Genomic DNA, 15009 nt, shown 5'->3' with positions numbered 1-15009 from the left:
TTGGACGAGACTAGAAAAAAGATTAATGGGTACAGAATAAATCAGAGAACTGTGGATATTGGAGGCAGGAAAATTAGGAAGAAATTGCTTATAACCCATCCAGATGCTAGATATTAGGAATCTGGGTTCAAAACTGGCAATGAGAATGCACAAGATAGAGTGATGGCAAGAAAAGATGGCAGACTGGATGGGGACACAGAGGAAGAGGGGCATTCATTTATGAAGCTACAGCTAGGATGAACTTGAGATGGTAGAAAGGAGGCAAAAGAGGCTTTTTTTCATGGTGGTGGGGAGACTCTCAAGGGAGGAATACAAGGAGGTGAAATGACAGCAGGTCTGTGATGTGAACATCCATCAGGAGAGGTTCACATTTACAGGATATGTCACTCATGTCGCAGAATGTTATATATAAAAAGGATATATCTCCGTGTGTCTGAACAAGAGAGGAAGACTGGCAATCCTTTCATTCATCCAATAAACCTTTTGAAGTGCCTCATTTGTGACACTCTATCATGGGAAAGATGAACAAGAGATGCTCCTTCTTCTTTACTGAATTCATAGTCCACACTCCAGGACAGACACATTAAGTGGAATTGGCTGGATGATTTGGTGTAGTAAGCATGGTGGGTTGTTTTCCCCTTTGTAATTTCTGCTATTGTTCCCTTGTTCATAGAAAGGCAGGGCTGATATAGCAGAGAAGCAAAAGTTCTAAAAGAGATTCTTAAAAATTTACAGAATCAATAGTTTGCAAAGATGATTACTCCTTGGAAGAAAAGCTATGACAAACCTAGATAGCATATTAAAAGCAGAGACATCACTTTGCTCACAAAGGTCTGTAGAGTCAAAGTTATGGTTTTTCTAGTAGTCGTGTATGGATATGAGAGTTGGAGCATAAAAAAGGCTGAGCACCAAAGAAGTGATGCTTTTGAACTGTGGTGTTGGAGAAGGCTCTTAGGAGTCCCTTGGACTGCAAGGAGATCAAACCAGTCAATCCTAAAGGAAGTCAACCCTGAATATGCATTGGAAGGACTGATGCTGAAGCTCCTATAATTGGCCACTTGATGTGATGAGCCAACTCATTGGAAAAGACCCTGATGCTGGGAAAGATTAAGGGCAAGAGGAGAAAGGGATGACAGAGGATGAGATGGTTGGATGGCATAATTGATTTAATGAACATGAGTCTGAGTAAACTCCGGGAGATAGTATAGGACAGGGAAGCCTGGCCTGCTGTAGTCCATGGGGTTGCAGAGTCTGACATTACTGAGCAACTGAACAAAGACAACAGCCTTTTGAGTACCCAAACCCAAGTTTACAGTAAAAATAAGCTGTGATTATATAAGAGCTAGTTTCACTGCACCAATAAGGAAGTGTTCCGCTGACATAAAGCAGGAGGATGAGACAGGCTCTGGGAAAAGAGAGCTGAAAAGGAAGGGGTGCCTTCCTCTGTGCGCCAGGAGTGAGTTCTTGGGTCAGGATGTACACAGATGGATGCTGCAGAGAGGCCTAAAACTCAGAACAGAAGGACCTCACTTTCTATTTCGAGAGATAGTGAGTCTTGCAAACCAAATGCCCACCTTCTCCAACCCTTCTCCCCACCCCGACTAATCACCCTCTTGGATGTGGTGAGGAAGCCACAGAGAATGACCACTTCATTGGGCAAATCTGAATTTTCCAGAGCTACAAGGTGTGGGGGTGCTGGGAGAAGCTTAGTGGTCAGAAGAAGATACTCAGGATGAGGACCAAGGACCAGAGATGAGCAGACAGCAGAGATGCTGGGAGCAGATGCAGGTGATGGAAGGCGTGGGGATGATGGCATCTCCACCAGTGCCAGTGTGGACAGAAGACAGTGATGCCTGGATGCCTCCTCACTGCTACTGGACAGAAGGAGACCATCCCCACCACCAGCCCTAAACTCAGAGACAACCAGCAGAGAAGAGCTCCCTGAAAAAATTCAGAAAAACGTGATTCATCTGAGTTAACAATGAACTAACATAGAATGTATGCTACCAGGTAGAATATGGACTCAAGAGAAGACTTAAGGGTTCTTATTTTTCAGACTTGAGTTTGTGGACTAAGATGCTGCTTGCTACGGAGACAAGCGCAGTGTGACAAAGATGGAGCCCTAGGTGTTCCGTGAGGATGAGTGAGAGGTGTCCTACCCACCATCTGCAGAGTCAGAGTGAGCGAGGAGTCACACTGAGCAGTGTTGTAGGATGAAGGACATAGACACAAAGCGAGGGGCACCAGAAGTCAGTGTCCTGATGGCCAGAGGCTGCAAAGTGAAATGCAGTGGGCAGCACAGGTCAAGCCAAAACCCGAAAGTCCTTTCACATGCAAGGCGAGGGGTTCCTGAATGATGTGATAGTGTTTTCATTCCAGAACCACTGTTCTGGGTGAATGTTGAGAAAGGCCTGGGAGTTGGCTCCCTCCTGCATTCCTGCTTCTGGAAGCTTTCTCCTTCTTCTCCTGCCTTACCTTTACTACTAACATCACACTGCTTCTCTTCAAACCCAAACCTGCACTGTGGGAGAAAAGCAGAAGGTATTTCTTTCTACATTTTAAAAAGTGACAGTTTCATATCTAGAAATAAGTGTTTGGGAATGAAAGTTAGCTTCTTATAAAAATTGGTTCCGTTTCAATAGCCTACTCTTGACAAGAGAAACTGGTATCCACTGGTGTGATATTTAGTACACAGAAATGTCTCCTTACACAAATACGTACACATAGAATAGTTATTGCTACTGAGAATGAATTTGAAAAGAAATTGAGAAACTATGTATACTTTCATTTATATAAAGTTTACTTAAAAATGATTCACACTTCTCTGTGCAGCCTGTCCCCTGGAGGTGGGGTGGAGGGGCCTGGCAGCCCAGTTCTAGGGGCCTGGGTGAGGCATTCCTGGAAGCTTTGCCTCTTGTCTCTTCAGCCTTCTCAGTGATTCTGGAAGCTCTTTGATATTTATGATAAATCACTTTCTGCTACTAGAATGGATTTTGTTTTCAATACACTAACCAAAAACAGGTTCAAAAAGAGCTTTTTTTTTTTTTTTAAAGGATCAAATATGCACTGGTTATAATCATGGGGCTCTGAAGCCTGACTGCATGTGTTCGAATTCCAGTTGTACTCCCTGCTTGCTCCTTGACCTTAGACACATTTAAGTGGCCCAGATTTTCCATTTGTAAAATGATGAGGCTGATGATGATAATAATAATAATAATGCCTGTCTCATACAGTTGATATGATAATACATGCAAAGTGCTTCAACAGTGCCTGACACAGTGAATGATCAGTGTTTGTTTTCATAATACTAAATATGTAGACGTTAGCACTGAAATCACAAAAGTAATTAAAGGTTTATTGAGAACATCTCAAATTCTCCAAGATGGACATACTTAAACTAGTATAAGATTCTTTTGACTGAAAACAGAAGCAAAATAAAACCACTCTCACAAAATAACTGACTTTCTTTAAGGAGGGGAAGGGAAATATGAAATCCACAATGGTGTTCCTCTTCTCCAATACAAGTGGTATACCTTTGCTTTTCAGCTATGTTTCATATTGGCCCCAGGTTTGTGTGTATGTCTGTGTGTACAAAGTAGGAGTTTCTCAGGTTAAAACAAAAAAGAAAATGTAGCAGCATAGCAGAAAGATCCCTAGATTTGGAAGAGAGAAATGCTGAGAGGGCTGACAGTAACAACAAAGACTTTCTAGTTTTAAGTCTTTAATACTAACAGAAATTCTGTTGTCTGCTACTTTAAGTCTTAAATACTAACGGAAATTCTGTTGTCTGCTACCCAATATTCTTTTTAACTCCAGTGGAAAGAGATGTCCTGTGCATTTGCTCTGAACTTGGACATATAATTTCTTTTTTACTTTCTTTTTTTTAAAACTAGTATAGTTGATTTACAATGTTGATTTCTGCTGTGCAGCAAAGTGACTCAGTAGTAGACACATATTGATACACTTTTTAATAATCTTTTCCATTGTGGTTTATCATAGGATATTGAATATTGATATTGTGCTATATCATAGGATTTTATCCATTCTCTGTATAAAAGCTAACATCTACTAACTCCAGCCTCCTACTCTATTCCTCTGCCAACCCCCTCCCCCTTTGCAGGCACAAGTATGTTCTCTGTCTGTGAGTCTGTATCTGTTTCATAGATAAGTTCATTTGTGTCACATTTTAGATTTCACATTGTCACTTCACTATAAGTGATATCATGTGGTATTTGTCTTTCTCTGATTTACTTCAACTAGTATGCTCATCTCTAGTTGTATCCATGTTGTTGCAAATGGTATTTTCATTTTTCTTTATGACTGAGTAGTATTTCATTATATATGTGTATCACATCTTTATGCATTATTTTGTCGACGGACACTTAAGATTGCTTCCATGTCTTGGCTATTCTGTATAGCGCTGCTGTGAACATAGGGGTGCATGTTACTTTTCAAATTACAGTTTTGCCGGATATATTGTCACTCTGCTTATTTAACTTATATGCAGAGTACATCATGCAAAATGCCAGGCTGGAAGAAGTACAGGCTAGAATCAAGATTGCCAGGAGAAATATCAATAACCTCAGATACGCAGATGATACCACCCTTATGACAGAAAGTGAAGAAGAACTAAAGAGTCTCTTGATGAAAGTGAAAGAGGAGAGTGAAAATGTTGACTTAAAACTCAACATTCAGAAAACTAAGATCATGGTATCTGGTCCCATCACTTCATGGCAAATAGATGGGGTAACAATGGAAACAGTAACAGACTTATTTTGGGGGGCTCCAAAATCACTGCAGATGGTGACTGCAGCCATGAAATTAAAAGACGCTTACTCCTTGGAAGAAAAGCTATGACCAACCTAGACAGTATATTAAAAAGCAGAGACATTACTTTACCAACAAAGGTCCTTCTAGTCAAAGCAATGGTTTTTCCAGTAGTCATGTATGGATGTGAGAGTTGGACTATAAAAAACGCTGAGTGCCGAAGAACTGATGCTTTTGATCTGTGGTGTTGGAGAAGACCCTTGAAAGTCCCTTGGACTCCAAGGAGATCAAACCAGTCCCATCCTAAAGGAGATCAGTCTGAATATTCATTGGAAGGACTGATGTTGAAGCTGAAACTCCAATACTTTGGCCACCTGATGCAAAGAACCAACTTATTTGAAAAGACCCTGATGCTGGGAAAGATTGAAGGTGGGAGGAGAAGGGGACGACAGAAGATGAGATGCTTGGATGGAATCACCAACATGATGGACATGAGTTTGAGTAGGCTCCGGGAGTTGGTGATGAACAGGGAAGCCTGGTGTGCTGCAGTCCATGGGGTTGTGAAGAGTCGGACACAACTGAATGGCTGAACTGACTGACTGATCCCCAGGAGTGGGATTACGGGATCATATGGTAATTATTTTTAGCTTTCTGAGGAACCCACCTATGTTTTCCATACTGTCTGTGCCAATTTATATTCTCACCAAAAGTGTAGGAGGGTTTTCTTTTCTCCACACCCTCTCCAGCATTTGTTATTTGACTTTTTCATGAGGGCAATTCTTACTGGTGTAAGGTAATAACTATTATAGTTTTGACTTGCGTTTCTCTATTAGTGATGTTGAGCATCCTCTTATGTGCCTAATGGCCATCTCTATATCTTCTTTGGCAAAATATCAAGTTTTCTATTTTTCAGTTCAGTTTTGTTGTTGTTATTGAGTTGTATGAGCTGTTTTTTAATCAGTGAAAGTTCATGTTTAGAAAGCCATAGTATGAATACAGAACTATAGAAAGTGGTGCATCCATGGAACCAACAAGTTTCAAGAAAGATGAGTCACAGGAGTTACCCATGCTAGCAAGGCTCTCTCCACTCTTTCTGTCGTATTTCCAGTAATCCTTCCTAAGGAAAGATCTCCACAGCCAGACGGAGAATGGTATCTTGCTCAGTCTATCAAGGGACATTTAGTAAGTGTCCCTTCTGCAGCATGACTTTAGAGATTATAAGATATTTATTTCCTTTCAGGAACAATTTATTTGAGGAGGTAACTGATCCAGATGCTAGTCAGGATCTGGGAGCAAAAGAGCGGCAATGAGAATGCAAAAGATGGTGTGAGGGTGAGAAAAGATGGTGGACTGGATGTGGACGCAGAGGAGGGATACTCAAAGATGAGGTTCCAGGTGGCATGAACTTTCAGGAGGAGGCAAAGCTTTTTTTTTTTTTTTTAAATGCTGGTGGGAAGGCTCTCAAGGGAAGAATATAAGGTGAAATGACAGCATGTCTACAATGAGAACATCCATCAGGAGAGGTTCACATTTACAAGCCATGCCACGCATGTCATAAAATGCTATATATATAAAATATATATATCTATGTATCTTGAACAGGGGAGGAAGACTAAGCTTACTTTCACTCATTGAACACACATTTTCAAGTGCCTCTTTTGTATCACTCTGCCACAGGAAACATGTGGCAATACATTCCTTCTTCTTTACTGAGTTCACAGTCCACACTCCAGGTCAGACACATAAGTGGAATTGGTGCATGATATTTTGATATAGGAACCGCTATGGGTTGTTCTCCCCCTTGGGCATTCTAATAGTTTCCTTGTTCACAGAAAGGCAGAGTTGATACAGCAAAGTAGGAGGAGTCCCAAAATAAATTCTTAAAAATTTTGAGTCAAGAGTTTGCAGCAGCCTCAGCCTTTTGAGTACCCAAACTCGAAGTTTTACAGCAAAAATCAGACTTGATCTTGTGAGAAGCAGTTTCACTGCCCTAGTAAGGAAGTATTCCGCTGGACCAAGGTAAAGCAGGAGGAGGAGACAGGCTCAGGGAGAGGAGAGCTGAGAAGGGTGCCTTGCTCTGTGTCTCAGGACTGGGTCTTAGGTGGGGATGCGACACAGATGGACCCTGCAGAGAGGGCAGAAGCTCTGAGACCAGAAGGACCTCACTTACTGTTTTATATATATATATTTTTTTACTTTACAATATTGCACTGGTTTTGCCATACAATGACATGAATCAGCCATGGGGGTACCTGAGATGAATCAACATAACCTGGGTGTTAAATATTTGATTTGCTGATTCACCTACTTAATGTCCATGTTTATCAGATAACTTTCTTATTCTTACATATCTCCTCATTTAGGTTCTTTTTTTTAGATTTATTTTTTAATGTAAATTTATTTTCAGTTCAGTTCAGTTGCTCAGTTGTGTCCAACTGTTTGTGACCCCATGAATCGCAACACGCCAGGCCTCCCTGTCCATCACCAACTCCCGGAGTTCACTCAGACTCACGTCCATTGAGTCGGTGATGCCATCTAGCCATCTCATCCTCTGTCGTCCCCTTCTCCTCCTGCTCCCAATCCCTCCCAGCATCAGAGTCTTTTCCAATGAGTCAACTCTGCATGAGGTGGCCAAAGTACTGGAGTTTCAGCTTCAGAATCACTCCCTCCTAAGAAATCCCAGGGTTGATCTCCTTCAGAATGGACTGGTTGGATCTCCTTGCAGTCCAAGGGACTCTCAAGAGTCTTCTCCAACACCACAGTTCAAAAGCATCAATTCTTTGGTGCTCAGCTTTCTTCACAGTCCAACTCTCACATCCATACATGACCACTGGAAAAACCATAGCCTTGACTAATCAGACCTTTGTTGGCAAAGTAATGTCTCTGCTTTTGAATATGCTATTTAGGTTGGTCATAACTTTTCTTCCAAGGAGTAAGCGTCTTTTAATTTCATGGCTGCAGTCACCATCTGTAGTTGGAGGTTAATTACTTCACAATATTGTATTGGTTTTGCCATACATCAACATGAATCCACCACAGGTATACACGTGTTCCCCATCCTGAACCCCCCTCCCTCCTCCCTCCCTGTACCATCCCTCTGGGTCATCCCAGTGCACCAGCCCCAAGCATCCAGTATCATGCATCGAACCTGGATTGGCGATTCATTTCACATATGATATTATACGTTTCAATGCCATTCTCCCAAATCATCCCACCCTCTCCCTCTCCCTCAGAGCCCAAAAGCCTGTCCTATACATCTGTGTCTCTTTTGCTGTCTTGCATACAGGGTTATCATTACCATCTTTCTAAATTCCATATATATGCATTAGTATACTGTATTGGTGTTTTTCTTTCTGGCTTACGTCACTCTGTATAATAGGCTCCAGTTTCATCCACCTCATTAGAACTGATTCAAATGTATTCTTTTTAATGGCTGAGTAATACTCCATTGTGTATATGTACCACAGCTTTCTTATCCATTCATCTGCTGATGGACATCTAGGTTGCTTCCATGTCCTGGCTATTATAAACAGTGCTGCGATGAACACTGGGGTACACGTGTCTCTTTCAATTCTGGTTTCCTCGGTGTGTATGCCCAGTAGTGGGATTGCTGGGTCATATGGTAGTTCTATTTCCAGTTTTTTAAGGAATCTCCACACTGTTCTCCATAGTGGCTGTACTAGTTTGCATTCCCACCAACAGTGTAAGAGGGTTCCCTTTTCTCCACACCCTCTCCAGCATTTATTGCTTGCAGACTTTTGGATAGCAGCCATTCTGACTGGTGTGAAATGGTACCTCATTGTGGTTTTGATTTGCATTTCTCTGATAATGAGTGATGTTGAGCATCTTTTCATGTGTTTGTTAGCGATCTATGTCTTCTTTGGAGAAATGTCTGTTTAGGTCTTTGGCCCGCTTTTTGATTGGGTCATTTATTTTTCTGGAATTGAGCTGCAGGAGTTGCTTGTATATTTTTGAGATTAATTCTGTCAGTTGCTTCATTTGCTATTATTTTCTCCCATTCTGAAGGCTGTCTTTTCACCTTGCTTATAGTTTCCTTTGTTTTGCAGAAGCTTTTAATTTTAATTAGGTCCCATTTATTTTTGCTTTTATTTCCAATATTCTACGAGGTGGGTCAAAGAAGATCCTGCTGTGATTTATGTCAGAGAGTGTTTTGCCTATGTTCTCCTCTAGGAGTTTAATAGTTTCTGGTCTTAGGTTTAGATCTTTAATCCATTTTGAGTTTATTTTTGTGTATGGTGTTACAAAGTGTTCTAGTTTCATTCTTTTACGAGTGGTTGACCAGTTTTCCCAGCACCACTTGTTAAAGAGATTGTTTTTTCTCCATTGTATATTCTTGCCTCCTTTGTCAAAGATAATGTGTCCATAGGTGTATGGATTTATCTCTGGGCTTTCTATTTTGTTCCATTGATCTGTATTTCTGTCTTTGTGTCAGTACCATTACTGTCTTGATGACTGTGGCTTTGTAGTAGCCTGAAGTCAGGCAGATTGATTCCTCCAGTTCCATTCTTCTTTCTCAAGACTGCTTTGGCTATTTTGTATTTCCATAATTGTGAAATTATTTGTTCTAGCTCTGTGAAACATACCGTTGGTAGCTTGATAGGGATTGCATTGAATCTATAGATTGCTTTGGGTAGCATACTCATTTCCACTATATTGATTCTTCCAACCCATGAATATGGCATATTTCTCCATTTATTAGTGTCCTCTTTGATTCTTTCACCAATGTTTTATAGTTTTCTATATATAGGTCTTTTGTTTCTCTAGGTAGATATATTCCTAAGTATTTTATTCTTTTCGTTGCAATGGTGAATGGAAGTTTCCTTAATTTTTCTATTTTCTCATTATTAGTGTATAGGAATGCAAGGGATTTCTGTGTGTTGATGTTATATCCTGCAACTTTACTATATTCATTGATTAGCTCTAGTAATTTTCTGGTGGAGTCTTTAGGGTTTTCTATGTAGAGGATCATGTCATCTGCAGACAGTGGGAGTTTTACTTCTTTTCCAATTTGGATTCTTTTTATTTCTTTGTCTGCTCTGATTGCTGTGGCCAAAACTTCCAAAACTATGTTGAATAATAGTGGTGAGAGTGGGCACCCTTATCTTGGTCCTGACTTTAGGGGAAATGCTTTTAATTTTTCACCATTGAGGATAATGTTTGCTGTGGGTTTGTCATATATAGCTTTTATTATGTTGAGGTATGTTCCTTCTATTCCTGCTTTCTGGAGGATTTTTATCATAAATGGATGTTGAATTTTGTCAAAAGGCTTTCTCTGCATCTCTTGAGATAATCATATGACTTTTATTTTTCAATTTGTTAATGTGGTGTATTACACTGATTTGTGGATATTGAAGAATCCTTGCGTCCCTGGGATAAAGCCCACTTGGTCAAGATGTATGATCTTTTTACTGTGTTGTTGGATTCTGATTGCTAGAATTTTGTTAAGGATTTTTGCATGTATGTTCATCAGTGATATTGGCCTGTAGTTTTCTTTTTTTGTGGCATTTTTGTCAGGTTTTGGTATTAGGGTGATGGTGGCCTCATAAAATGAGTTTGGAAGTTCACCTTCCTCTGCAATTTTCTGGAAGAGTTTGAGTAGGACAGGTGTTAGTTATTCTGTAAATTTTTGGTAGAATTCAGCTGTGAAGCCGTCTGGACCTGGGCTTTTGTTTGTTGGAAGATTTCTGATTACAGTTTCAATTTCCATGCTTGTGATGGGTCTGTTAAGATTTTCTATTTCTTCCTGGTTCAGTTTTATAAAGTTGTATTTTTCTAAAATGGACAACTTTCTTCCAAGTTGTCCATTTTATTGGCATATAATTGCTGATAGTAGTCTCTTATGATCCTTTGTATTTCTGTGTTGTCTGTTGTGATCTCTCCATTTTCATTTCTAATTTTATTGATTTAATTTTTCTCCCTTTGTTTCTTGATGAGTCTGGCTAATGATTTGTCAATTTTATTTATCCTCTCAAAGAACCAGCTTTTGGCTTTTTTGATTTTTGCTATGGTCTCTTTTGTCTCTTTTGCATTTATTCACTTTCTGTTTTCTTTTAGAGGGAGTGAGTCTGCAAACTGAATGCCCACTCTTCTCACTCTCCTGCCACCTACCCACACTCTTGGGTGTGGTGTGAAAGCAACAGAGAAAGACTACCTCAGTGGGTAAGTTGAATGAGTTTTCCAGAGTCACAAGGTAGACAGATGTGTTGGGGGCTGGCAGAGCTGTGGTGGTCAGGAGAGCAGGGTCAAGTCGAGGATCAAGGACCAGAGACCAGCTGGCTCTGCACACATCACAAGAGATGCTGGCAACAGATGCAGGTGATAGGCGGCTATGGGAATGATGGCATCTCCACCAGTGCCAGTATGCACAGAGGTCAGCCAAGGCCCAGATGAGGCATTAGATGCTTAAGAGAAATGTCATGACCATGTTTTTATTTCAGCACCACTGTTCTGGGTGAATGTACAGAACGGCCTGGGCACTGGCTCCCGCTGGGGTTCCTGCTTCTGGAGGTTGAGTGTTTCTTTCTCTCTCCTCCATCACCTTCACTACTAACATCACACTGCTTCTCATCACCCCTAAACCTGCATTGTAGGACATGGGCATTTCTTTCTAAATTTTATAAAAGGACACTCAGCTTCATGTCCAGGAGTGTTTGTGAAGTCAAAGTTACTGTTTCATATCAAAATTAGTTTTGATTAAAATTTATCAAGCCCAAGTCCTGATAATCAGGCTCAAGTGGTGTGATATTTAGCACACAGAAATGTCTCTTTGCACAAATAGGTACATACATAACATTCCTTATTTAGTGCTACTGAGGGTGAACTTGAAAAGACACTGAGAAATGTGTACCCTTTTATTTATAGGAAGTTTACTTGAAAAGAACGATCTGCACTGCTCTGTGCAGCTCATCCCCTTACAGAGGTGGAGTGGGTGTGGCGGCCCCGGCAGCCAGTTCTGGGCGGCCGGGTGAGGCATTCCTGGAAGGTCTGCCTCCTGTTTCTTCAGCTTCTTGGTGGTTCTGGAAGCTGTTCCACACTTCATGATAAATCTGTTTCTGCTCATATAGCAGATTTTGTTTTCTATACACTGACCAAAACTGGTCAAATACTTTTTTTTTTTTTTTTTTAAATCAAATGGTACTGGTTAAGACCATGGAGCTCTGAAGGGTAACTGCATGGGTTTGACTTCCAGCTCTACCCCCTGCCTGCTCCTTGACCTTAAGACAAATTGTTTAAACTTTATGTGCCCAGCTTCCCATTTGTAAAATGATGATAATGATAAATGCCTATCTCATATGGTTCATATGAATGATAATACATGCAAAGTGCTTGTATCAGTTGCTGACATGATATGGATGCTCAGTGTTTGTTTTCATATATTAAATATATGTATTTTAGCAACAGAACCACCAAATTAAAAGCTATTGAGACTGTTTCAGAAATTCTCAAAGACAGACATACTTAAACTAGTATAAACATAATTGCTCAATTTTTTGTTTTCATAATATTAAATACAGATCATTTAGCACTAGAACAACCAGTTACATTTTTATTGAAAATGCCTGAAAATTTTTCAAAGATGGACATATTTAAACTAGTATAAAGTCTTTTGGGCTAAAAGCAAAAGCAAAATAAAACTGTTATTACAAAATAACTTTGAACTTAGTGGTTTCACACTAAAGAAACCTTTTAAGGAAAGGACGTGAAATTCGAAGTCAGCAACTACATTCTTCTCAAATGTAAGTGGAGTAGCTTTGCTTTTCAGCTATGTTTCAAATTGGGCTCACTTGTAAGTTTTTTTGTGTGTGAAGGAAGAATTTCTCTGGTTAAAAGGAAAACTTAGCAGTGTAGCAGAAATATCGCTAGTCGTGGAATATGGAAATACTGAGAGGGTTGACAGCAACCTCTAACACTTTCTAGTTCTATATATTTAAGACTAACCAGTGAAGTCTGTTGTATTCTACTTAATATTCTCTTTAATCCCAGTGCAAAAAGATGTACTGTGCATTTCCTCTGAACTTGGCCATGTGATTTCTTAAAGCAGAGCCCTGCTCTGAAGTGAGAGTCACCTTTGTGGTAACATCTCTGCACTTTGATTTCTCTGCTGGTAAACCTGGGGATATAATATCTTCTTCTTGGGGTCAGGAGGTAGTCTGGGGAGTCCTATAAGAATGAAATGAGATGCTGCTCATGGGAACGACTGTACCAAGTTCAGTAGTTGGTATGTGCTTGGTAGTCATTAGCATCCCACCCTCTCCCCAAAAAGGCAGACACAGAAAGCTGCATTTATTCCCTCTCTTGGGACAAAGAGAGCAAGGGACAGTGAATATGTGTTTTTCACTGGTTAGAGGATGGCAATGTAGCCCCAGGAAATGAAACCAGGGACTATGAGACATAGGCACAAGCTTGAATTCTCTCCCTTTGTTTTATGCTATGTTCTACAAGGGCAAAGGAGGCTACAGGAAACACTGTCATGCCCATCCTCCAGCATCAGCCGCCTTTCTCCTGAGCATCTCTCTCAGATTCCACAGCATCACTCCTATCCTCCCTGCTAGCGACACCCACCCACAGTCCCTCACACTCTAGGTGCTGAAACTCTCTTCCATTCCTTATGAGGGTGCCAGAATGCTTGATTAAAGTTGTACAACCCAGTAAAAGTGAGTCTTTCACAGTGGGAAGAGCTAACATTTATTCAATCAACAAACGCTGAGTGCTTGCCAGGGGCAGACACTGCTGGTCATTGGGACACAGAGAACATGTCATTGGTCAACATGAAACTGCATGACATCAGACTGCTCTTGTTATTCCCAGACATCACATAGTCAGTGACAATACGCACAATGTTTCATTCAATGCCAATTAAAAAGGTAAGCACAGTTGATGACATACTGAGGGGGAAAAAAAAAAAAAAAAAGCCAAACCCAGAATCTGAGAGTGGTTGCTGGCAGAGGATATGAAAACAAGGTCCAAGGTGTTGCTAGACAGCCTCAGTGGTGAGGCACTCAGCCATCTGGGACAACTCTCAGCAGTCCATGTTATGGCTGGACAGTTTTACTGAAATGTCACTTCCAGCTCCAAGACTTCAGTTTCTCTTCCTAAATAATGAGTCAAACAAATAAATGATAAAATACTGACCCTGAATGCACATCTTTCAAGGTATGGCTAGGGAAAGCCCTAACTTCTTTGTCAACTGCAAAGAGAAACATCTAGTAGACAGAAGATGATGCAGAAGCTCTTCTTAAGCATAATCTAAACATGTACAAATCTCTTAACAGCACTGGTGTCAACAAAAGCTTCTGTTGCTGCAAAAGCAGTCCTCAAAGAGCGGCGAGGAAGAGGCTGACAAACAGAACCGAGCTATTTTTTCATCTCCAAAATGGCACTTCCTGGTCCCCGGTGCTTTGCACTGCAGATGTTACAGAACTGCGCAGGAGAGGTCTAAAAAATGCAAGTAAAAATGCAGACTTTTAAAAAGATCATCTCCTTCTACTATCATATCCAGATGGGATGCACTGATGGAGGATGGGGAGGAGGCCATGCGATTTCACTCCTTTCCCTGGAGGGTACAGCTGGTTCACATGGGATTCTGTCTAGACCAGCTGTTGTTCTGGGACTCAAAGGATGTCCCACAGAAAGACGAGCCTAATGTTACCCAGGGGCACCCCGGGGAACCCGCCTTGACACTGAAAAAACAGCAGTGTTGTGATACAGAAATCAGGGTGAGAAAGTCAGACACAGTAAAATATGGTTCTCCCCATAGTTCTCATCTCTGGAGCCCAACAGTCATCGATTTTATCTGAACAAATTTACATACATGAGTATGCTTTTATCGTGTACTAAGCAGTTTTACATTTGAGAAACAGGCTCATCACTTTTTCTGATGTGACAAACTAACTGTGAGACACAGATGAAGGTTATAACTTTGAGCCAGAGGATGTCCTAAGAGGATGGTTATCATTTTAAGCACATCCCTCTGGCTGCACCAACTGCTTTCAAGTTGGTGGTGGCCAAGCCACCCACTCACCATGCTGGGCACGGGCAGGCACTCCTTGTGGAACATATGCCGGCAGTGGAAGACCACCATGCTGAAGGGCTTTGCTGCATCTAGGGGGAGAGGGCAGGGAAGAAAGAAGAGCTCAGGGAAACAGCAGTTTCATTTTCTAGCCAGAAGCTGCCCTGGGAGGATTGCTAATTTATAACTGCATCCCAGCCAGGTGGCATGGT

The 15009-nt window shown here is 41.0% G+C and overlaps 1 protein-coding gene across 9 annotated transcripts in view; it reads right to left on the bottom strand.

Annotated features, from left to right (window-relative positions):
• Window positions 1-13449: 13449 nt before the first annotated feature.
• VPS41 (VPS41 subunit of HOPS complex) overlaps window positions 13450-15009 on the bottom strand; it is a 210074-nt gene continuing 208514 nt past the window's right edge. For 5 of the 9 annotated variants that reach the window (XM_060414804.1, XM_060414805.1, XM_060414806.1 and 2 more), the window contains one exon: window positions 13450-14889. In XM_060414804.1, coding sequence (XP_060270787.1) covers window positions 14654-14889 — 236 coding nt within the window. In that variant the 3' untranslated portion in view covers window positions 13450-14653. The remainder of the gene's footprint in view (window positions 14890-15009) is intronic. The other 4 variants (XM_012177008.5, XM_060414807.1, XM_042249236.2 and 1 more) reach the window with 1 other exon arrangement.

The sequence above is a fragment of the Ovis aries genome, chromosome 4 (assembly GCF_016772045.2).
Source record: "Ovis aries strain OAR_USU_Benz2616 breed Rambouillet chromosome 4, ARS-UI_Ramb_v3.0, whole genome shotgun sequence".
Taxonomy (NCBI): Eukaryota; Metazoa; Chordata; class Mammalia; order Artiodactyla; family Bovidae; genus Ovis; species Ovis aries.
This window is presented reverse-complemented; position numbering and strand designations above follow the sequence as displayed.